Source organism: Aulostomus chinensis, chromosome 2, assembly GCF_037954235.1.
Source record: "Aulostomus chinensis isolate RoL2024-O1b breed Wild chromosome 2, RoL_Achi_v1.0, whole genome shotgun sequence".
In the NCBI taxonomy this organism is placed as follows: Eukaryota; Metazoa; Chordata; class Actinopteri; order Syngnathiformes; family Aulostomidae; genus Aulostomus; species Aulostomus chinensis.
In genome coordinates, this window is record NC_141321.1 from 14,828,848 (window position 1) to 14,853,918 (window position 25,071).

A 25,071-nucleotide genomic window follows, 5' to 3' on the forward strand; every position below is an offset into this window, starting at 1 on the left:
CAGACAAGACAAGTGTCACACTGGAGGGGTGTATTTACCCGGGAGCTAGCCTGAACAGAAACATGAAACAATCAACAATTATCGGTTTTCTGCAAAAATAAATCACTCTTAATAATCAAACATAATAAGTAACCAATCAACAGAATAAAAGCAGGAGAATTTTGTGTAAAAAAAAATCTACCTTGATCAAAGCAATAGGTACCCCCCCCCAGCACAACAAGTTGGTCTCTTCCACTTCCTGTGCCACAGTGTAAAGAGCCATCTTGTTTGTCGGCACTTCTTGCTGGATCCATTAAAGAAAAAAAGGTAAAATATGATTAAATCGAGCAGTACGGTAATTATGAAATGTTAACTAAAAGCAAACAACTGTCATATAAAGTAAAAAGTATGTCCTTCAAACAACGAGACTATGCGTCCTGCGATTACTTGACATGTTTGAAATGTCCTGAAAGAAAACACACAACTTAATTAGAGACAAGAGTTGCAGCTGTACTACGTGCATGGCTTCACATGCTCATTTTGAATTATACCCTGCCTTTCCATGCATCTTATTCTTAATGGGACCATGATGAATAAAACAAACGTCATGCCGCAATGAAGAGGTCGTGAAACTTTCAATTAAGCCGTGACATTTTCGAAACTTAACTGAGGAAATAAATCATATTTGAATTTCTGAATTTAATGTGCTTGTTTTTTGTTTTTTTTTTCCTTCTTTAAATTGTTCTCTGCTTAAGTTAGCTGAAACTCTTCAAGAGGAATCTGGAAATGAAAATTGTAGACCCCTCAAGGGCTTTCAGTGTGATATTTGGTGACATTTGGATTAAGGATAGTTCTTACTTTAGCGCTATTAGAGACTGCTAACAGAGCCTGCATGGGTTTATAATATTTAAAATGCACGTGTGTGTGGGTGTGTCACAGCTGGGTTTTTTTTGTCTGTAAATTAGATTATGGAAACATATTTATTGCAATGACAGCGGGCAGCCTGACAGACAGACTGGCATTTGCCATTCAATATAGTTTAGCCTACAGCATCAGTAAGAAAAAGAAAAAAAAAAAAAAAGGCTCCACTTGTGTTGCATAGCTAAATAAAGCAGCTAGCAGTTTGCCAAACTGTATGCAGACAGAGAACTCAGACGAGGTGCAAGCGAGGTCACTTTTTTTTTGGAGACAGGAAACTGTCTTTGTATCCAAGTTTGGCTGACAATATGTCCTTTGCTGATAAGAAGCGAATACGTATGGATGCTACATTATGCTGCTAGCCAGATAACCCATACTGTCTCTCTGCTTCTGCCCTGCGTTGTTGTTGGTCATCTGGAAGTCAGCTAAAGACAGTGATTTATGCCTGGGGCTTCATGCAGAATAGCCTCATTACACACAGCCATTTTGAGAGTCAGCAGATAATTACAGTATACATCATAGACCTCATGGGGCCCAGCAGATTCAGTCCATCCAACTGGTCTGTCATTTAGGCCACAGGGCCTCTGAAATGGAAAACTGGATGCTACACTTTTTTGAAGTGTAATTTGCTCTTAATTTTACAGGGATTCCTGTCGAAAATTCATTGTGGAATGTTGAATTGGTGTCCTTAATTGCTCCACTGTGAATAGTCATTAAAGTTAATGATTTCTATCTAATGGTATATCTTTAGTCACTAAATGCAGTGCAGACTCATGTTCTTTTGAGAAAACTAAACAGGTTGAACAGAAATGATTACATGAGTATTTTTGATATATTTGTTTGACATTGTTATTGTGTTTCTGTCACATTGGGTTTCTTTTCTTTTCTTTCACCTCTCAAACTTCAGGTTCTATTTTCAGAAATGACAAAGACTGAAAACAAAATGTGCATTTCTAACACTTTTTTGTTTCAATCTTCCATGAAGGGAACATTAACTCGTGCCCGAACTGAACTGAACCCTGAATATCTGGACCTTCGTCCTCGAGCTGAGCTGAACCCTGAATATTGGACACCTTGCACACCTTTAGTGAGTACAGATGGTCCCATTTATCATGAAACAATCACCATAGATTCACACAAATCATTACTTTTAATGAACTCTAATTAGGTTGTACAGCAATTTTGTTTCAGGATGCCCTGCAATGACATGTTAAGTTGACTAATGAGTCTAATTCAGTATAATTTTCTCATTCATGACAACCCTGCTTTGGCTCGTAGATAGATACCGTGGCTGAAGCAAACTCTGCTTTCCTCCGATTTTCTCCCTCCTCCATGTTCCATTTTTAAGTATTTTCTGCCTCTTAGTGCTCTGACTTATTGTAGTTACAACATCATTAGATTCATGGCCTAATGTGATGCTAATATCCATGCCATTTTTACTTGAGTAATAAGAATTTGTCTCATTACCTCCATGCTTAGAGAACACAGTGCTTGATAGTCATCTGGGGGTTGGAGGAGATTGCTTGTGTTGATGTGCTTACACACTGGTGAATCTTAATGATGTCAGTTTTTCTTACTCTCTCTGTTATCAACTACAGTGCATTAACAAGGGAAGGGTTTCTTCTAAGCCTCACCACATCCTCATTCCATGACAAACTGCAAGGCCAAGTGGACTGGTAGTTTATCTCTTTGAGGATGTGGATACATACCTGTGGGAGGCAGCTACCCAAACACGGGTAAACGTGCAAGCAAAAAGCCGAGTGAACAATTTCCCATTATGTGCATTTATGTTTTCTTTAAAAAAATTTATCAAATCAATTAAACACAGAAATACGCTAGAAAATGTAACTAGAATAGACGGCAGGATGGAGGGCAATGGCAGTGTTCCTGTGTTTACTTTTACATGTGTATTCCTACAGTTTTTCTTCAGACTCAATACCTGGTCCCTGTTAGAGAACACACATCATGGCATCACACTAGAAGAGTGACGTAAATATTGCAATCATCTGGGCTTTGTGTTGACATCAGTGTCGATCAGAGCTGGAGCTGATACCCGTGATAAACATGCCTGTCTACTGCAGGGCTCTTGACCTGGGAGTAAATGGAAATTAAGCTCTTTGTCATTGCAGACAAAAGCTAAATGTTAGTGGATGTTGGTGCATTTTTTTCTGAGAGGCTTGACGAGCAGAGAAAGCAGCGACTGACTGTGCCACGGGTCTCTATTAACCAGACTCTCTGTCCACATCTGACTTGCATACACTATTGTTTCATCACTGATTCAATTTCAATTATATAAACACACACAGTATTGAATTGACTGATTCACGGTAACTGATATAAACTAGTTGTTGTAGAACTATTCAACAACCCCTCAAAACATAAACTGAAGAATGTCGCAAAAATGTGTTGAAGCAACATTAAAATACAGCAGCAGCCACAAAAGGATCAGAATCCACCTTAGTCAATAAAACAGTTTTTGAGTGATGGACACAAGGGTGAAAACAACCATTCAATGTAAGCATACTCAAAAATGCAAATATTACTTTCAGTATATTGATTATTGCACGTGACACTGTGTTCTTCATATCCTCAAAGCATTGCCCCCATTTTTTCCCCCTTTAAACATGAAAGGGAAAAATAGTTTCAAGTTGTTTTAGGGATCATCATCTTGCATGCTCTCATTAGTGCTACTCTCAGTTTTGCTTACATTAAAAATTTATCACCTGTTGTGCTCACTTGGGTCCGGCACGATCAAATGGGAATATCTCACAAGACGACGCTCCAGAAACAATGTAAACACAGGGTGGTGAATTCCCACCAACCCCAAACTCCCCTGGGTGGGGATCAAGCCCTCGGGCACAGCCCTGTGCACAGATTAAACCACAGTGGCTACAGTCAGCACCAGGGGTCAAATGACTGCACAACTATATAATTTCCCCAGAGCAAAACACTCAAATGATCACAATTCGAACACATTTGAAAGCCATAAGGGCTGTCAAGTAAAGGGGACTTTTTGTGTGTGTCATTGGTGTGTAAGCAGTTGGTGCAGAATGACGAAAAATAAACCCTTCCAATGAGCGCTCGCGACAGCATATGGGTTGTTTTTTTGTTGTTGTATGGGCACTTATGTTTGAAATGATTTGAAAATTCCATCCTTTGATTAACACATCCTGGGTTGTGAACACAAGATGCCTTTTGATTTCAGCCTTCCAGCCAATCAACACAATCAGAAGCTTCTGAAACCACATTTTAAAATGACTATTTCAATTGGAACGGGAACAGAGTGAAACCAGGCACTGCACACTTTTGTTTACTAATGTTCCGCTGCCAGACACCGGACTGTCGAGAAAATGTTGTCTTGTTTTTTTTTTACCCCATTTTTTAAGCAGAATGTCAAAACAGGAGATTTTTCAACAGGGTTTTTCTAGAGTCTCTCACATGTGGTTGAACAGCTCATTTCTATCTCTACCATACACTTTGCCTCGTGGCCTCTAATTTCCCATGTGATATACATTTTTAATTGTGACCTGAAATGTATTTCACCCCTCAATTCTGCTGCTTTTACTTAACAACCCCCACCCCCCATCTCACTTTCTCCAGCCTTCCAAAATCACATCAAATGCTTCATCAAAGAACAAGGGAAGCAGTAGTATAACATGTCAACACGTTCTCTTCCCACAACGTCAAAAAACAATGCCCCCAGCTCATGCGATTGCTTCATACACCCCATGCATTTGAAATTGGCATCCGTGTTAGAGGCATCAGGCTTTCATCTAATAACCTATTTGCATCTGCATCAGACAGACTTGGTTTCTGACGTCGATATGTAGAAGTTAGCGCAAGGAGTAGGGATTGGGGATGACTTTTCAATATTAAAATATTCCTTAAAAAATCCATCCATCCATTTTCTATACCGCTTATCTGGTAAGGGTCACGGGGGGGACTGGAGCCTATCCTAGCTGACACTGAGGGAAAGGCAGGGTTCACCCTGGACAGGTCGCCAGTCTGTGGGCCATGAGGAGCAATTAGGGGTTCAAATACTATTTCTACATGAAATGCCCATCCCTAGCAAGGAGTTCAGTTGGAAGAGGAGGCTTTGTAGCAGAAAACCTTTGACAATTCAAGACTATTACGGCCAATGTGAGATTCTCATTTGCAACTATGTAATGTGCCAATAAACCGTTGAGAGCACTTCCAAAGGTTGCCGAGCACATTAGTATTGGGGCTGTAACAATTAAAGCGTTGCATCTGATGACCTGGGATGAGAGAGGTCTCCAAATGTTCATCCTAGATCTCTTTTAGTGCCATAGACATGCTCCTGAATTGGTCTGATGACATCACTGTTAGAGTAACGACTAAACAGCCCTCAAGGTGTGAGTAAGAATTCTAATAAGTTGCAGTCCTTGATACATATTCCCAAACATGTCAGTGATTGAGGGTCCTATAATATATAGATGTATGGGACGTCTGTGTCTTCCTAAATCTTCCAGAGTCGATATGCCTCAGAGATCCTTCTCAGGCTCTGTTAATTGAGAGATCTCTCTGGCTTTGTTAAAGCACTGTGCTGTTTGCTCATTGGGCCTCACCGGACTGAGGAAGCTCAAAGAAGGGACACACACACACACACACACACACACACACACACACACACACACACACACACACAGAAACACCGTCGGCACATAGGAGGCCCCCTTATTCCAGCCCAAGAGGGAATGATGACTCTCATTATCGCCTCAAAGCAAGATGGCCAGAGTGCCCCTACTCAGCTGCCCTATTAAGTTACCAGGCAGCTTTATTGTATTGGTGTTCAATAATTTCCTTTCCTCTGTCATTCGGAGTGCATCAGGGAGTTGTTGCCTGGTGAGGGAGGGGTTGAGATTGTGGCAAGAGCTAACGTGAAAAGACACAGCTGGCTGAAAAATATCTTTGGGTGTGACTGCTGAGTGGTCCTCTGCCCTCTCATTCGACACTGACCCTTCATTAGTCCACTGAATTTATTAATCTTAACAATCTTGGTGAGAGGAGTAGAAGCTTGTACCATGTGCCGCAATGCTCACAACATATTGCATTCACAACAGGGGGATAAATACATTAAGCAACTGAAAAAGGCACCTTGTCGACTGCAGTTCCAAATTGATTTATTGAGAAATTTTCATTCTAATGTTTCTACACACATAAGGATCAATAGTTTCACCGCCATGCGTATCTTTTACCATTGTCTGAACACTGGAGCTTTCAAATGTATAAAATATTGGCGTGGGTCAAATCCAAAACAATCAGCATTGCTGCAGAACAAGGGTTTTCTAGGTGCTGCTTCCAAGAAAATAAAAATCCCATCTTCTACACACAATATCAATTGTAATTTGTTAATAATGTGTGTATATTAATTTGGTTTCAGCTTATTCTCAGCATCGAAGTAAAATAGATTCCATGTTAAGTAGCCAATATTGAAGCTGTCACGACTTAACTGTGTTGCTTCTATAGAATTAGACGTGTGCACTTCCTTGTTTTTTTGCTTTGTTTCTGTAAACTGCTGCTGAAACAACACTGAAGAAAAAAAGTCAAGGATCCAATAGAAGGATTATAAATTTCAGAAGAGGAGAGCAGGTGTGTTTGAAGTTAATATCAGTGAATGGAAAGAGGCAGGGGCGAGCTTTGAGAGGAGCCTGTGAGACAAAGGTAGAACAATTATAAGAGAAGCACCTTATTCGGGATAAAAAAAAAATCAAATTGAAGAATAGGAACACTTTGGTTGACAAATGCCTGATACCTCCCACAAAGCACTTCTTTATTCCTTTCAGATTGTGACTATGTAGAATTGGTTCATTTTTGCTTTTCAGATGTCGACAAATAGATATGTTTTATCATTTAATATATTTTGAAAACATCAGTATTGAAGTCTATATTTTTATAGTAACACTGCGGTTTTGCAAACTTCTACTGTACCAAGGTGACATTAGGCCTGCTGTCAAAAACAATCCATGTGTAGGTGAGCCATGAAAATGAGCCCAATGCCAATACACTTAATGTACAATAACTCATAAAGTAAATGTATTACTCTCTAAAATGCACTTATTGATCAAGCTGGAAAATCAAATTAGTAGCATGCAACAGACACATGCAGCTATTAATGTTGACAGTGAATGAGACCAGAGAGGATAACTTCACTAGCCTGTAATATATAATAATATGACTTCCTCCTCCCTTAGATACATTTCTTAACCACACTCAATTGAACAGGCTACATTGGGATTTTTTTCTCCCAACATCATTGCTTTTCAAATGCTGTTCCATGTGTTACCACATTATCGCCAGCAGTAACTTTCTCAAACACCTCCGGCTCTTTTTCTGATTGTGGTGTCAGTTTTGCAATAGGATGATGCATTACACAACTGTTTCATCTGTTTAACATAATTAAAGGTCAGTGTTTTAAACGGGAGAATTTTGCTGAATCGTTCATCTTAGTTTGGCACTCAGTGTGTGATGCACCCTGCTACTGGGTTGACATGTTCCCTATACATTCAGTACTATTAATATTGTAGATCAGTCTGTCTTTGTCTATAAATACTTATGTCTTTTTGTTCGTTTTGTCGATCTTGATCAAAGTACATTCACTTGTTCACATCAGCTGTGCAGTTTGTAAAAAGAAAGGAAAAAATTAAAATGATTTTTGTGCACTTAGAAGAAAGTGAATAAAAGCACAATGACTCCAAAATAAATAATAGAAAACTGTCAATCAGCAACTGCATTCAGCACTGAGGGGATGACAACAAATATTTTTTTTTGAACGTTTAACAAATCTGCACTCGTGTCCGTCCTCCACCATCTGGCACAAAAAGTTTCTGTTACATCATGATCGATCAATCCATCCATTTTATACCGCTGAGCCTGCTGGAGCCTATCCCAGCAGCCTTCAGGCAAGAGGCAGGATTCACCCTGGACAGGTCGCCAGTCCATCGCAGGGCCAACACATCCACCATCCATCCATGTTAAGGGTCACTGGGGGGGCTGGATCCTATCCCAGCACTCAGGCGAGAGGCGGGATTCATCCTGGACAGGTCGCCAGTCCATCACAGGACCAACACATAGAGACAGACAACCATTCACACTCACAGTCACACCTACAGTCAATTTAGAGTATCAATCAGCCTCGTCCCCTCTTGATGTCTTTGGACTGTGGGAGGAAGCTGGAGTACCAGAGAGAACCCACACAGGAACAGGGAGAACATGCAGACTCAGTCAGAAAGATCCTGTGATGGAGCCGGGACTGGAACCTGGAACCTTCTTGCTGTGAGGCGACAGTGCTGACCACTGCACCACTATGCCACCCTTAACATTATGATATGAGGAAAAAAACATCCCCATTCGATAGGCCACAGTGGCCATTGTACACAATTTATACTCACTCTAACAATGTTAGCATGTTTTCAGGCTCTGTTGTCACAAACAGGTACTACAGGGGTGTCCACTGTCACAGGGAATTTTGCTGGAGCGGAAAAATAATGCTCGGAAGCTCTGCAGTGTTTCTTTATTGAAAATGATGCTGCGTCTTCATGAAACACCAGGGGTTGACAATGATTTGACTTGGGCCAAATATTTTTATCCGATTATATGGTGGGCTCAAACATCACATACTCAAAATGGGCTTAATCAAAGGCTTAAATGTGAAATTGATCGATAAAATACTGTTAAGCTTGTCATGTTGTAATCATACTACCCATTGGTGGCTAACGAGAAAAATGTCACTTTTGAAAAGTCTGAAGAGGAAAGTTTAAAGTAAATTGGCAAATAAGAATGGAAAGACCGCTTTATTTATCCCAGCTGGATTCTTCTGGATTAAACACACCTTACTTGTTGCCATGGTTGGTGTTGACCAACATATCCACCTGCTGTCACTGATGTTTTAGTCGATCATGAGCAGCAGAGGAGAGAGAAATGACAAGTGTACAGACCGTGTGTTTGTCAGCATTGCACAGAGGCACCAACATGCTGGTCCAAGTGCTGCCAACGGCTATGCACAGCACAGCAACATCCCAGTATGAAATGTCACAGCTACTGATAAAGTTACCAGTTGGTCCTGTAAGCAGCACAACAGTTTTAAACAGGTAATGGTGACACTTCTGGAGGCCTTTGTGCGGGCCGCACATTGCAAACCGCAGCAATTCACTCTCTGCTCCTTGAGCTCAGATGCTTTGACACCAAATAATCTGCCAGTATTCTTGCCAGATGTCTTGTTGTGGTGAAAGCACAAGGTAACTACAGGAATTTACATGCAGCTCAGGAGTTTTGCCCGACGAAACCTGTTTACGTTCAGCAATTACATAGTACAAGCTTTAAACTAATAACAAATAAATAAATAACCCCAAATCTTACTATCTTGTGCTGCTTGTTATATTTCATGCAAGATTGTCCCAACCTGAGCATTCGTTGAAATTCGCTCATCGTCCCATCCGCTCTGCGTTGGAAAAACGTGAACCATTTTAACACACGACTGCACTGCTGCTTACTGTGGTGCAGAAATCCTGGATATATTGAGGGGTTCAGCGGTTGGATGTTTTCCTGAAATAATTTGTCACTCTGGGGCCAATAAGATGCTGCACAACGAGAAAAGTTTACATCAATATTCCAAAACTACATATGGCGTCATACAAAACATCGTACATTCAACGAACTGAAATTAAACACACTTTTCACACTTTCCCTCTAAATTCATGAGAGGCAGTAGTAATAGCAATGACCTGAATTATGCTGCAGTGGCTTTACGTGACATACTACTTTTCTTAATGTTCGACTTTCTCTGAAGGTCAGTTTGGCCATTAGCTAGATCAGCCTAACACTACGTGCCCCACCTCTCCACTCCAATTCCTCTCATCTCCCCTCTCCTCCCTTCTCCTCCCCTCTCCACGGCCTGAAGAGAGACGTGAGGGGGCTAAATTTATCTTCCCAGAAACCGAAGCTAAGATATTAAAAGAGAACTGCTGTCAGCCTGGTAACTGACTACTGATCACGATCAACTTCACCTCGCTGGAACGTCAAAGTAACATGCAACCATTTCTCCTCCACTCCTCTCCTTTTCTCCATCCTCCCTTCTTTTTATCAGCTTCCTCAACTCCTTCCCCCCATCCCCTGTTTTATTAACAACGGAGCTGGTGGCTTGTGATAACTGGTCACTCCTCCAGGCATTGAAAAGCAAGGACACTCTATTATCCGCGCTAGATGGATGGGTTGAAATATTGCCTGCAAGTAGTAGAGCCTGCCAAATCCTCCAGCCTTAAAACCCCTTTGTCTCTGACAAGGAGAAAAATTAGTGAGAGGGCCAGGTTCCTGGAGAGGGATATGCTTCTTTGAATACAACATGGGGGGAGTAGGATGGACAGACACGTGCATACAGTAGACGACGTGGGGAGAGGGAGCCAGCGAGAGCATCATGTCCTTTTTTTTCTGCATTATATATTACAGTCCCCCCCCCCCCCCCGTCTTCCCTACAGATGTGTAGGCGAGAGAGAGGAGAATCATTCAATAATTAACACCCTGCTCAGCCAAGTATTAACTAGTGTCCCAATTATTAGTGACCTTAACTTCAGAACAGGCTTTGTTTACACGCTATATGTTCATATAGGAATACTGATAATTTGCTATACTTTATGCCTCGTGATATAAACTGAATGAATTAGCGGTGTGTGTGCGTGCGCTCATGTTTTATGTCTGCCTTCTATATTGAATGCTAAACATCTGTAAAAAATTAATTATGTAGTGTATTTAAACATTACCAACACTTCGCTGTGACTCTTACATGCTTTGCTGGGCGCTCAGTGCCAACCGAAGGGTTTTAAAAGTCAGTTTCTAAAAGGTAAACAGTGTTTCATGTGATGTTAAGAGTCACTGACTCTGCTTCTATTTTTGTTAGCAGTTAGATTAGAGTCTATTTTAACTGCTATTCAATAATAATAATGAAAAAAAACAGCAGGTTGGTTTATTTGTTCAAACAGCTTCAAACACACGGTTTATGTTAAGTAGTTGCACGATGGTTTTTCACACTGGAGGTAAGGATTAGCTGGAGGGGTGGGAATCTTTGGGAATGATTCCCAGCTCTTGATGTCACAATTCAAACCATAATCCATTTTCATCAATTCTCATTCTTGTGTGCCGCAGAAAAAAAGCTGCATCTGTGCTTCAAACCAATGAATGCAGGACACATAATTAAAGTTTCGAATCGTGGCATTGGCCTGCTGACTCATTGGTGTCATTCTTCAGTAACACAAGTGTCTGAGTGACAACCTTGCCTCTTTTTTATGAGGCAGTTAAAAACATGAATGAGTTCATTTTTGAATGCTATTTTACAATTGAAGCCTGGCAAATCGATACTTTTTACACGCTCTTGCTCCTGGCATCACTTCTTCTATTTATGAATAAACAGCTCAAATATTAGTCTTTGAATCAGATTTTCAAAGCTGTTTGAGACTCTGAGGACTCTTAAGGATGTACAGTATGAAGCTTAAGACATTAAAAAAAAAAAATGTAAATCCTTCCTGGTACATAAATCATTAACAGCAATAAAACGAATCAAATAAAATCTTATGAGTTATAAAAAATCCTTCAATTAAAGACGCAAAGCAGCTTTGCCATAGATGCTTGGATACGTTTTTGTACACTTTTAAACATATGTTGCTGTGAGACGAAGAATTAAAGGAGAGAAAATAGATTGCAGTGGTTCTGAGACAGTTTCCCTTTAAGCAGACGATTCACATAAAGTGTCCATCTGGCATCTCTCATAGAAATGTTCAGCAGTGAAGTTTATCAGCGCCTCGAGGACTTCCTTTAACACAGCATGCTCATCGTCCATGCTTTTTTAATTGAATTAAGGAGCACTGAGTGTGGCATCTCCATTATTGTTATCTTGTAGGTGTACAGGGTTATTAAAGAGGGAAGCATGTTAAGTCATTTGTTATCCCTGGCGTTCTAATAAACATGTTGGCTTTGGGCAGGGCCCGCAGGTTGTCTACAGTTCAGATTGATATGCCTGCCATATCTAGAGCTGTACACCTCATTATCCTAAGAGGATGGTTAAGAGAAGATGAAGCTAGGAGAACTTGTTCAAGACGAAGTGTGCAAGATCAAAAATGCTGTGTTTTTTTTGGTCTTTTTTTTCTTTTGCATGGAGCCGTTCGGAATCTAATTCAAACTATGTAGGTCTGATGTCAAAATGTCAAGAAAACACTGAAATGTATCTGGGAAATATTTTTTCAGTTCTGCACGAGTTAAGAAACAAAAAAACGAAAAAGGGTTTAAAACATAGAATAAAGATATTTAACCTTGTTGCCCCAATTATTTCCGACTGAGACCTATGCTTATTTTTTTTTAACCTTTTTTTTCTCTTCCCAGCTCAAGCACTGATTCTTGACACATTAAACCCCATGGGTTTCTGTTAGGGAAGGCTTGATTTTACTAATTGGTACCAAAGCTGTTAATTGGCGCTGTGGCAAGACAGAATGGAGAATTGCAGAAGACTCTCTTGGGAAATATCTGTGTTCAACCTCATTTTCCACCTTTACTCACTGTTTATTTTTACTATTTAACCGCAGCGAGGACATCCGTTTGTTGTCAAAACAAATGCCCCGAAGAGAGACGCAATAAAAGAGGCAAATATTTTTGCCTACAGCGCCTTACATTTTATTTGCAATAAATGCCTCAATGGCACTTTCTCATAATTGTGATGTTCCTTTCATATAGTTTACAGTAAATGATTTTCCAGAGAAGTTGCTGTGCTAGTCGTTTTTGAACTCAACTTTCCACTCACCACAGCATCACGGTGCCCACTAAAATCCATCTTTCCTCAGATGTTTGGTTGATTAAATTTAAATTTCTATAAGTTCATCATTTGTGTTATCTAGAGAAATCCCCCGCTGTTTAAATTCCACTCCATTGCTCATTAGAGTTAACATTTGCGCTAAAGTTTTCTAAGGTACACACCATCATTTTACACACAAAACTGAGTTTAGTGATCAAGATACAAAATCCTTTCAGTCGCACAACCTACACATTCCTCTATGGCTCTGAAGGGAGCTTTCCTTCAAGCTTAAAACAAAATAACACCATCATCAGTTTGGGCGCTGAGATGGTGAGTGGGTTGAAAGAAAGATGGGTAGATTAATAAATACCCACTGTAAAGTAAACATCTTCTCCTAATATTATTCATCAAATTTTCTTGGAGGCTACCCCCCCCCCCCCACACACACTTTTTTTTGGGGGGGGGGGGGTTCAAGTGATTTTCTGTCGTCAGCCACATTAACAGCTGTAAGCTCTGTCAGTCTGCAGCAGCCACATGCTGAGCACCTTGGGAAATACAGTATGTTCAATTCATCAAACAAGCACAGTAAGTATGAAAAAGCATCAACAGAAATGGGGGAACATCCCTCTCTCGCTGCTGCAGCACACGTTATTCTTAGGTGTTATTTTCTCATTTGTGGTGTGAGTTGGTTCGGATACACATCGTCACTGTGAACATACAGTATATCTGCTTGGTGCATAAAACAAACAAACCAAAAATGTCTTCATAAAATTCTAATTGTTCAAGAACTAAGAAGTACAGACCTGTTTTCTCTATTTTCTGTCTTTTTTTATATAAAAATTCTGTCATTATTACTTTCCAAGCCTTTTCAATGAGTTTGGTGAGTGAGAGCTCTAACATTTTGAAGTTTTCTTTTTTGTATATAAAAGAGGAACCAACACTTGAAATTACTGTACAGGCTAGTTGGTGCTGATGTACTTAAAGAAGAAAGTAGAAATATTGGAAAGAGAATGTAAAATGAATAAGTAGCATTGATCATGAATGTTGTCTGGCAAGGCTGAGTGTATGTGAAGATGAAAGAGACCCCATATTGGACTCAGCTATTGAGCCTCTCAACACAAAAATGCTCTATATCACACACATAGGCAGTGGCAAATCTTCATATCTTTATTTTTTTTGGCCATGCAACCAAGTGTCATCATCAAACACTTTCCAGTGACAAAATTCAGTTGCCCTGGCAGCAGATGTTATATCAGCTTTTGATGTGCTGCCCAGTGCTGAGAACCCGTGGAGTTCAAATTTGGACACTAACAACATTTCTTGGTAATTACAACATACCCACATGGAGTCAGCCGTGCAGTCAACATGTGTAAATTTTCCCAGACCCTGTTGGAGGATTTTAATGTGTTTGACCTATTAAAAAAAACAAAAAAAAAACACCTTCACAATCAATAAAAAAAAACACCTTATGATACTGAGTTCAAGGATATTCATGAAATTATGTGATGATTAGGGCTGAGCAATTTTATTGATTCTGCGCTATATGTATCAATATTTTGTGTCCCCAGAGAGCATCGATACATTCAACCCCATTCAAATCCCTCGTGCCCCGCACTTTGCAGGAAGAGCAATTCAGTCTGCCAGCCGCTGGTGTCGCTGTAGAGCATTTCTAGTTAGCCAGACAATGATACCTTTCTCATCCGGTTAGAGCTGAGAGATTCAGGAGAATGGTGTCGAGTACAAATCCAGCACCTGCATGCTGAAACGCAGATGTGTGGGAGCATTTTGGGTTCAAAAACAAAAAGGAAAGTGACGATTTAGACAAAAGTATGGCGGTTTGTGAGCTGTGTCACACAAACGTTAAGTCCTCTGGAAATACCACCAACCTGTGAGCCCACCCAAAATGTCATCACCCGAACAAGGAAATGCTAACTGAGACCGAGCCAAAGAAGCTGCGGCGCGACCCGAAACAAACCATGCTGGACAGTGACGTGGTGGTTGCCACAAGTTCCCATTTTCTTCACCAAGGTCGCAGGAAATTATGGAGTCCATTGCCTACTTTATTTTTCAGGATTTGAGACCTTATTCGGTGGTGGAAAACACCAGCTTTAAGTGCATGGTGAACGTGATGGAGCCTGGCTATGCTATTGTCACCCGTGAATTGAATTATTGGCTGCTATGGTTCATCTTTAGTTAACCTGGTGGCTCGACTGGCTAGTGGCTACCTCCTATGTTCAGTAAAAATCTAAAAAAGCTGCCAAAGAATGCAATTTGCTGCACTTTAACTCTCCATTGTTCACTATACTTTTCAAAAGCTTGAAAGCTACAATTTGCACTCAGTTTCAATAAATGAAACTAATTTTCTCACCTCATCTTTGATTCATTTTGTCCAGCTTTTGCAAGCTGCCAGTCAGAGCCATATATTGTGTAATTGATGCTTTCAGTTCAGTTAATTCAATCCAGGCCAATGGAACTCTCACAAGATGTCACCAAAATCACTTGGTCCCTTTAAAATCTTTCAGAAACGGATGTGAGTGTATCGAATTGGATCGTGAGCTGAATATCGCGATACATATCGTATCATATCGCGAGATTAGTGTGTCACTACAGCCCTCGTGATGATAGTCATTTGTAACTGTGGTAATAACACATTTATAAAGCAGCATAATTTACAACTTGCAACAATAGAGTTGGCTGGTAAACTGTGGCTGTGACGTTCTACACCTCACCCATCAGTTAACTCTTTAACTCTGAGTTAAATATACTATATACATACGTCTATGGGAGTAAACAGAATGTGCACATGCTTTGGATCATTTGCTATGGAGGTTGATCAGATAATAACATGCCAATTCAACGCAAATATTTCTGTAAAAGGCTTGAAAATAAATCAGCGGTAGTAGAGTTGCCATGACTGTAGATTATCACTAATCCTCACAATAACGTATTGTCACCTATTTAAAATGTCAACAAATGGAAGCTTAAAGTTGAAATAATCTTTGAGGGTGTTTATCGTTTTGTCTCTTTTTGGCAGATGAACTCAAACTATGAGAGTAGTGAGATGGAGAGCCTGTAACTGCACAGTAGTTTATAAAGAGGACAATTAGTCCAGCAAAGCTATGGTTAGCACCAGTACACTCAAGTATCTGATGAGTTCCCAGCAAGGTGATGAAATGGAAAACAAAAAAAACCCCAAAACCTCTGATGTACTAAGCAGCATGACCAGGTTGACTTAAGAAACTTTTGACCACATACATACTCTAATTTGTTGAATATTTTATTCATATGAGGAGCGGACCACAGGAATTCCGGCTCATTATAAGTTAACCGCAGAGTTGAAGTCTTGCCTTGTTATCTTTATGTTGAAGGAGGAAGCTGTGGTTGTTACGAGCCTATAGATCAATTTTACATTAGACCTCCGTCTACTTACGGTAATACTGTTAAATGCCTCTTTAAGCTTATGTTGGCTCGAGCCCATAGAAATGTTGCCAGATGGTTTATGTATTTCACACCATAAAGAATTCATGTAAGTCTTTCTTTCCTTCAAACCAATACATTATACACACCACAGTATGAAAACTAAAGATCAATCCATTCTCATTTCCAACTCATGATGATGGAAACAGTTACAAAAGTTTTAGAAAGTCCTGCCGTGAAGTACAAATCCAAATTCTTCCGACTGCGTTTTTCTTTTTCCTAACCACATTATGCTAAGAACAGCTGAGCAGAATGAAAACCCCCCACCCCCCTCTGTTCCACAATGGTTTTGTATATTAAATTGTACATATATTATTTCCTTTCACAACCCTTCTCACAGTAACAGTGTTGCCTCTGATTGTTGTGCAGTACGTAACCCACTCTGTCTCTTTCTTTGAATCGTTTTTTTTCTTGATTCCACATTGTTCACTTTTCAAAAGGCTGGTATAGAGCACTGATTGTTCATGAAATATGGATTATATCTGCTGACTTGATGGTGTTAAAGTATATTGAAGCTTATTGTGTAATTGTAGCTGACAGAGAGTTGGTTATTTTTGTTTAAACTCATGTGGAATTGAAGGTAGCCAAACGAGGCTCACGCTTTTCTTCTGCACCTTTGATAAAAACAACTGCGCCTGTAGCCGATACTAACTTTGTTGTTCATGATAGTTGGTGTAGGTCCACATCATCACAGCCTTGTAATCAGCTCTACCCTTTCGCTAGCTATCTATAACTGTGTTTGCTTTGGCTGATGACAACACTGCACACATAGCAATGCTCCCCATGGAGGCCTTGACAATGAGCATCCAATCACAGGATGCCTGGAAGGACACATACAGGTGAAAAAACAAAATAAGATTTAAAAAACAAAAAAACCACAGAAAGCCCTCGGGTTGGGCTGACTACATGCAGAGGTCGTGTACCCATAAACACCGTCCCAGCAACACCAGCATCGGGTCACTGAATAAAACCCTTCCAAATATGTTGATGTTTGACGTGATTGCAATGAAATGTATTTGACATTCCGTTTAAGAAGCACGGTTGAGATGCCCTCTAGTATCCGCGGTTAGATTCGTCAATGCAAAGACAGGAATGTGGTGGTGCTCATATTTAGCATGAAAGTCTAAGTGGGCACCGACAAACAACAAATCCTGCACTAGGAGAGCGTTGTTCAAGCACTGTTGGCAGACACAAATGTTTTTTAAATTGCAAATATCAAACTTGGCAATGTCAAACTAATTTAATTTCCTCTCCCCAAGTGTAACTGTCACGTTTCTAACATAGGTATTATTCAAACAATGACAATAAGTACATGACACTTTAAATAGGACTGTGTATTTGTCAGTTTGGGAACAGCATTTATCTAGGATTCATCTTGAGTTTTATCTTCTTTGTGCAGTTTGTTCTACGTCGTTGCCCTATCACATCTACATTTATCAAGGTCCCATTTGCCATTTACACATTAACATATTTATTCACATACACAAACAAACCCACAGCTGTCAGCAAACTGTTGCTGATCAGAAACCCCAGACAGCTCCCGAACAATACTTGAACAGTGGATGGTACGAATATGAAATAAAAAGGTTAAAGAATTAATATAAGGTCAGAAAGAATGAAATAAAAATAAAGAAATACCGGCTCATATATATATTTATAAATATAGAAATAAAAAGTTGAATCTCCTGTGGTCAGCCTCCATGGACCTAGTGATCTTTGAAGGCATCATTAGCTGGGTTTATCACCGCACTGACCCTAAAACTAGTACCTAAGGGGCCTGGCTGTGGTGGTGTAGGCATGAGCATATGAGTCTTGGTTGGATGAGATGAGACTTTGAAGTGGATTTTCTATTTGAAGGATTATACATCTGGGATTTTGATTCATACCCATTTTTTTTGTATTTGAGGCTGCGTGCCTGTGTGGGTGGAAAGAGTTACAAATATAATTATGTATAAAAAAAATACATATTATTTTCCAAATAAAACAAGGATGTAGCGTTAAAGAGAGGAGCCATGGCTGGTACGTTGGAATTGATCGCTTTTTTTTAACAGCAACTGTATCGAGGCTGAGAAAAAAAAACATGTATTATAGAGGGAATATCTCCGATTCATTTCTCACATAACTCATAACATTGACAATCGTTTAGACTAATAACAGAAAGACTTAGGCTCCCTGTAGACATGTGAATTGTTTGATTATGGTCTCCACAGCCTGCCACCTAAATGATTCTCTTCCCTGTTTTTCCTTCTACTTTGAATAATCAGAAAATTGGAAGTATAAATACATTACAAGAAAGATGATTATTCCAATACAGATGAAAATCTTCCAACATAATCATTTGTATTTCATATGGATTTTCCTAATCCCAGTATATGTTGTCATGACCTAGTTAAGTATTGAAATGTAGTGAATACCCTTTACTTGCTAATCCTTGAATATAACAAAGGAAACCTTTCAGCATCAATGACCTATTTTGAGAAAAAAAAAATGTTTTTGTTTTGAAACAGTCCTCTAAGCCATTCTGTCAGACCCAGGAAGTGCGCTAAAGACAATCCACTGCAATTTTTGAAGTTTCATTATAAATTGGAATTTGCAGTGTGCAGAGGGACCCCCTCCCCCACAGGAAGATGAAGAAAAGATCAAAGATCAATTATATTGGCAGGCTGTGTGCACAGTAGCTCCCCCATGCTTGAGGGGAGAAAGACTTTAGCGTGCTGTTACTGCAACACCTTAATTTCCCTGAATAATTTCCATGACAATGGGGTCTTTGTCTGGTAATGCATTGTTTTGGTTTACTCAAATAGTGGATGGGGTTATTGTTTCCAATATGTTAATACTGTTTTCCTGGTGGAATACTGTCTTTGAAGTAATCTCTTTGAGTGTGTTTGGTTCAAGTACCATTCTTACCGTTCTCTGGAGAGGGGGGTGAACTTACCACCCTTGAATTTTCTCACTATGGCAGTTCTAACCTTGAGCAGTCAAAACAGATAAATCCTCACAGATTGTATTCTGATTAGATTATCTGCTTAATCTGCAACACATGCATGGAACTGCAAGCGTTAGGAATGCTACTTGAAAGGCAGAACAAATGCAATAATAGCAGGATGCTAATGCTTGCTGGCAGATAGTGATGATACCAGAGGCAAACAATATTAACGGAGCACTGATCCAACAGCTAACAATAACACAATTTGTTATAAAAAAAAGATGTTTGCCCTGAATGTGTCCTCTAACAGCCATATTTATTACAGCAGCCCCTCTATGAACTAGGTGCTCATTTAATGTTTGCATTTAAGGGGCCCTGATAGAACTGAGCACCCAGTTCTGATGACACTAGGAGACACAGAGAGGCGACACAGTAACTGACAACGGGACCTCGGTCTTGCTTTTCAGCTGTTTAGGAAAATCTGCCCTTCTTCCTGGACATCAAATCCGAAGGAAGAATTTTAGAGTCAGAACAATAATCAGATGATAAGTAAGCTAATAATAATCATTCCATTCAGGTGTACTCACAGTCAATACTAACTCTCTTTAAAAACAGATGCATTTTTACCCATTCTTCATTTTGTAAGTGCTGTCATATTCACTTATCTTGAACGGCACATTTAAGATATTTAGACTTAACTCTCCACAGCGAGGGCGGCACGGTGGTGCAGTGGTCAACACTGTCCCCTCGCAGCAAGAAGGTTCCTGGTTCAAGTCCCAGCTCCATCACAGGATCTTTCTGTGTGGAGTCTCCATGTTCTCCCTGTTCCTGTGTGGGTTCTCTCTGGTACTCCAGCTTCCTCCCACAGTCCAAAGACATCAAGAGGGGACGAGGCTGATTGATACTCTAAATTGACTGTAGGTGTGACTGTGAGTGTGAATGGTTGTCTGTCTCTATGTGTTGGTCCTGTGATGGACTGGTGACCTGTCCAGGGTGAACGACCCTTAACAGGATAAATGGAAGAAAGTGGTGAGACTGGTGGCCCTTCTACTCTTCCCTAAAACATACAACATTATAATTCATCAATGCTTCGACTTCAAATGTCCCATTTGTCTGAATTTTACTGAGAGATGATGATGAAACATAAACTGTTAAACAAACTAAATAAAACACTGAGAGGACGTTCAATGGTCCTTTATTTTCAGTGAGTATTTGACCTATTGATGATAAAATGTTGGATGATATTGGACAAGGCATCAATTACTGATGGAGGTTATATACTGCTAGTATTTACCACTGGCATTTACAGTGGCATATTTAAGAGAAAAAGAAAGTCTCATGGATTGCATTATGTTGCTGTCCACAGGAAACATCTATAGCCTGTTCCCTATTAGAAGTGAATCTTGCAGCGAGTTTGCATTGTTCAGACGTTTACTTCAAGTGTGTGTGTGTGTGTGTTTGTGCGTGTGCTTCTGTTCTTGGTAGACATTTGTACGTTTAATGATGACTGATAGATGTGATTCTGACTGTTACAGTTCTGCTGGCTACAGCAGACAATCCCAGCTTTCCACCTTTGATTAAGGGTCTCTGCAGTATAATTTTGACACCTGCCACTGTTCTGCACCACTCAACTCCAGAAGGTTCACTAAAATATGTGTTTTGATCCTTGATGTGGCAGCTATTAGGGCTTGAAATCCTTGTCTCCAGCAGTAATTCTGAGCTTTGCCTGTGTTGGATTTTGAAAGTGATATGGAAAAGGGTTTGATTTTTTTATATTTAGATATTTTCTAAAGTGTCGTTTTGAAAATAACAGAATAGCTCATCTGGTTCCTTCTCATTATTTTAGTGAAATGCTCGTTGTTGAAAACAAACCCATACTTTGATGTAGAATGAATGCAATACAGCAATCTATTTGGGTGGGGTTTGATACATATGCTTGATTAATTGCGCCACAATCTATGAAAAATAGCAATCCAACCATAATCCAGTTTGAGTGGATTTAGAAAAAGGACAATTGAATGCAACATTGAAAGAGTGGAAAGATTGTCAAGTACATGTTATTCAAAATACTGAAATACTTAAAAATAATTGTCTATCATCCACTCTTATCTGAAGGAGAGGGACGATGGCGTCAGATAGCTGTCAAAATCATGAGAGCGCAAATACAAACTAAACAAGCACAGGATCAGGAACTGAGGGCATAAAAAACATAACATTGAGAGGTCAAAAATAATCTTGTGGCAATTGAAGTTTTGTCTCCAACGTGTAAATTGTGACAGAGAGCAGCTGTGGGGCGGTGGCGCTGCTCACTCTCTCTTCTAACTCACACGCTCGCTCGCTTCGGGATGTTTTTTCGCTCGCGATATTTTTTCCTACCAGAAATACGTCACGGGGTTAAGGCTCGACGAGACGATTGCCGATCGAAGTTCGTCGGTGGAATACGCCTGTCAGCTGTTTAAATCAATTTTTGTTAGGCGGTAGGTGGCGGTCATGCAACGAACATGCCATTAAACCACATAGAAGAAGAAGGAGTAGAAGAAGAAGTTCGCAAAGTACACCTGTTAATGGTCTGCGGTGCCAAAACTTGCCAGCTCCATGATTTGATTCTTATTTTAAGTGTTATTGTTAAGTCCTGTTTAGATTAAGAGTTGGTAGCAAACAGTCTTAACACAGCGACTATCTCAGGAAGGTATGGAGTCACACAAGAAAATTGATTTAAGCAGCAGACCATTCACAGGCGTATTCCGCCGACTATCTTCGATCAGCAGTTGTCTTGTCGAGCCTTAACCCCGTGACGTATTTCTGGTAGGAAAAAATATCGAGAGCGAAAAAAACATCCCGAAGCGAGCGAGCGTGTGAGTTAGAAGAGAGAGTGAGCAGCGCCACCATCTCACAACTGCTTTCCGTCACAATTTACACGCTGGAGACAAAACTTTAATTGCCACAAGATTATTTTTGACCTCTCAATGTTGTTTTTTATGCCCTCAATTCCTGATCCTGTGCTCGTTTAGTTTGTATTTGCACTCTCATGATTTTGACAGCTATCTGACGCCGTCAGGGACAGCATGTATTCATTAAGCAACTTGAATGATCTTGGCAGGATATTTGAGTGCTACCTTTACTGTCACTTCATTGATATGAAGACAAGGATCTCAAAGGTTTGTATGTCTACTTAAACGTTATGTATCATCTTACCGGAGGAATACAGGTGCAATGTTCAGCCCTGTTTACTCTTAGATCAAGGTGAGACTTTGCAGTACTACAGTACTTCACTGTATTCCTCCAACAGTCAGATGAGTGCTTTTGTGTGGATGGCAAAATGAAGTCTGAAATTGTTCTTCTGAAAGAAGTCAATACAGCCGTTACGGAGGTTTCTGAACACTCTAGCATGAAGCTAAGGCTCTCAAGTCTTTTCAAACTTAAAGGAAGGTCATTTGACAGAGGAGACAACAGAGTTCTCCAAGGCTATGAGTGGCTTGATCAGTGTAAACATAAATGAAGTACCCCTACACACTGTTGCTCCTTCACAATGGTGGAGGGAGCCTGTCATTTCCTTAATATCCCTCACAGATTGATTTCATTTATTTTTAATTGAACACATAGTAAATGCAAATCTCGCTTGGCTTTTTTGTAAAATGGGTAAGTTGCTCATCATTTAGCGTCACGTGTTGAGCTTCCTATTTTTTACATGCTATTTATTAGACTGAAAGATTTCACACCTACCTCTGACAGGACAACCACACATAAATACATACACCCATAAATAAATTAGAGTAATGAATTAGTTTATTTTCAAAAACAAGATGATGCAAACCTTGCAACGCTGTAGTAATAAAAAAAAAAAATTTTTTTTTTTGGAGGTTTGTTAAATCATACAATGACTAATATATTGCCATAAATGTCATCACTGTGAATCTTAGCAAAGCACAATCCCTGATGTTCAATAATTGTATTCAAAGAAACTCTCATGTTCTGTATTAAAATAGAAATGGGTCAAACTGGGTTCAGTCCTCTTAACTCTTTAAGCAGCTGCTAAAGTATTTATACACTGTTTTGTTATGATGCATCAAACCATATTTTAAGATGCCCCCTTGGAACATGGTTGACTGGATGGTTCTGGTTTATTATAAAAGATATACATATCGTCCCTGGAACACAAAGATCTTAATGCTGTTTAATGTAGCCTCCCATGTGAGGCTGAGGCTTCCAGACGAATAGTTCACTGCTCACCAGGGTGAGGCGGCTACTTTTATATATTACGGTGATGTCACATTTTTGTGGTAAAAAGGGGTATTATGGTAACAAGGTTATTGACTGAACATGATAAAGTTGATATTAATCAAACTGAGACACTGAGCTCATGACCTTCTCTCGTTTTCTCAGGTTTAAAATATCGAATTATGACAAATACACCAGCTGCACCTCCGAAAACACATCTTTATTCTCCCTTCTGACCAAAGGCACGGCTCTGTGCACAACGAGGAATGGAAATCTTATGCAAATACTGATACTGCCCATGACACATTCGATATCCAGATAAACTGACTGTCATATTTTGTCCTTTTACTTATTCAAGCCACATTCTGTGAACAAGAATGGCCGCCCAGATACAACCAGCTTTCCCAAAGTTTTTTTTAACTGATATGATTTTTTTGGGGGGGTTGTTTCAAGAGTAGTCGGACAGAGACTCCAGTTACACGCATGTACACACACGTGGTATATTGACATGTATACGCACCATTGCATTTAATGCCTGATGGCTAAGCTGAGCTCCGGTATTGTTTTGTTCCTACATAAATTGTTAATTTACCTTTAGAATTTCATTTGGTTGAGTTTATAACATAAACCTATACTTAGCCTGCCTATGGCAGCTGACATTTTGCAAAACTTTACATTTTCTGCCCAGTTAATTAATACTTTTACTCATATTTTTTTTCTGCTTTTGATCTGATTGGTTGGGCTTTTAAAAAGTCAGCAGGCAGCAGAGGTCAAAGTGTAAATGACGTTAGCACAGATGGTAATTTAGAACAGTGCAAAAATTCATGTACTTCCGAAAAGGAAAAAACAATGGCTCGTGAGGAGATTTTTGTAAATTCCTGTGCTCTCAATATTCCAACTTTTACATTCCTAGAGGAAAATGTTGGGATGCGATCTAAATGTCTCTGAACTAAATATTTGTACCACACCAGCATCCACTCAAGTATGAATCTCTATACTGTGATGGGATAGTTAATATTTCCAATGATTTTCTTAATCAACACCAAAGTGAATGGGAATCCATTAAAATGAAGTTTGTTTTAACATCACATCTGCAACTCAGAGTTTCCAGTTGTATTCCCAGCCTGGAACATACATGTTTTTATAATGAAGAATGAAACTGAAGTCAAAAAGCAGCTGGAATTAAAGTGAATAATGCCACATGCTTATGAGCACAACGTGTGTCGTGTTGTGTCTCATACCTACAGTGATTTATTTTGTATTTTGAGAGTCACTGCGAGAAGATTCCCAGGACATGTTTGCACCAGTGACATTACGCTCATCATCTTAGACAATTAATATCACTCGCTGCAAGAATTTAATGTCTCGCTGGCTGCAGCAGTGAGAATTCCGCGTTAAAGTGTGTCAATATTTAATTCATTCAGGCCTATTATTAATAGGGTATGTGTAGTTAAGAGATACAACTGATAGTCTCTCTTTCTGTGGGACTGCAGGCATTAATAATTGTCGGTATTTCAATTATTTTAGTTTAATAGGCCAGCGATTTGGATTAAACATCCAGGCCATATTCAAAGAATTCTCTCAGCTGCAACTCACACAGGCTGAACATGTGTGGCGACATTCAAAGTAAAGATGACAGCTTGTGATTTTCCAGCACAAACACATAAGACATGAGAGACAATGTGTAGGTCTGTGAGCCTCATACGTCTCTTTTGATACAAACACCCCTCGCACATTTCTTCTCACAAATCCAGTAACGTTA

General features: G+C 39.7%; 1 protein-coding gene across 3 annotated transcripts in view; it reads left to right on the forward strand.

The window, feature by feature from the left end:
- pcdh9 (protocadherin 9) overlaps positions 1-25,071 on the forward strand; it is a 215,288-nt gene that overhangs the window by 60,703 nt on the left and 129,514 nt on the right. For all 3 annotated transcript variants that reach the window (XM_086180759.1, XM_086180766.1, XM_086180774.1), the window contains exon 3: positions 1,883-1,984. In XM_086180759.1, the coding sequence (XP_086036885.1) occupies positions 1,883-1,984 (102 nt within the window). The remainder of the gene's footprint in view (positions 1-1,882; positions 1,985-25,071) is intronic.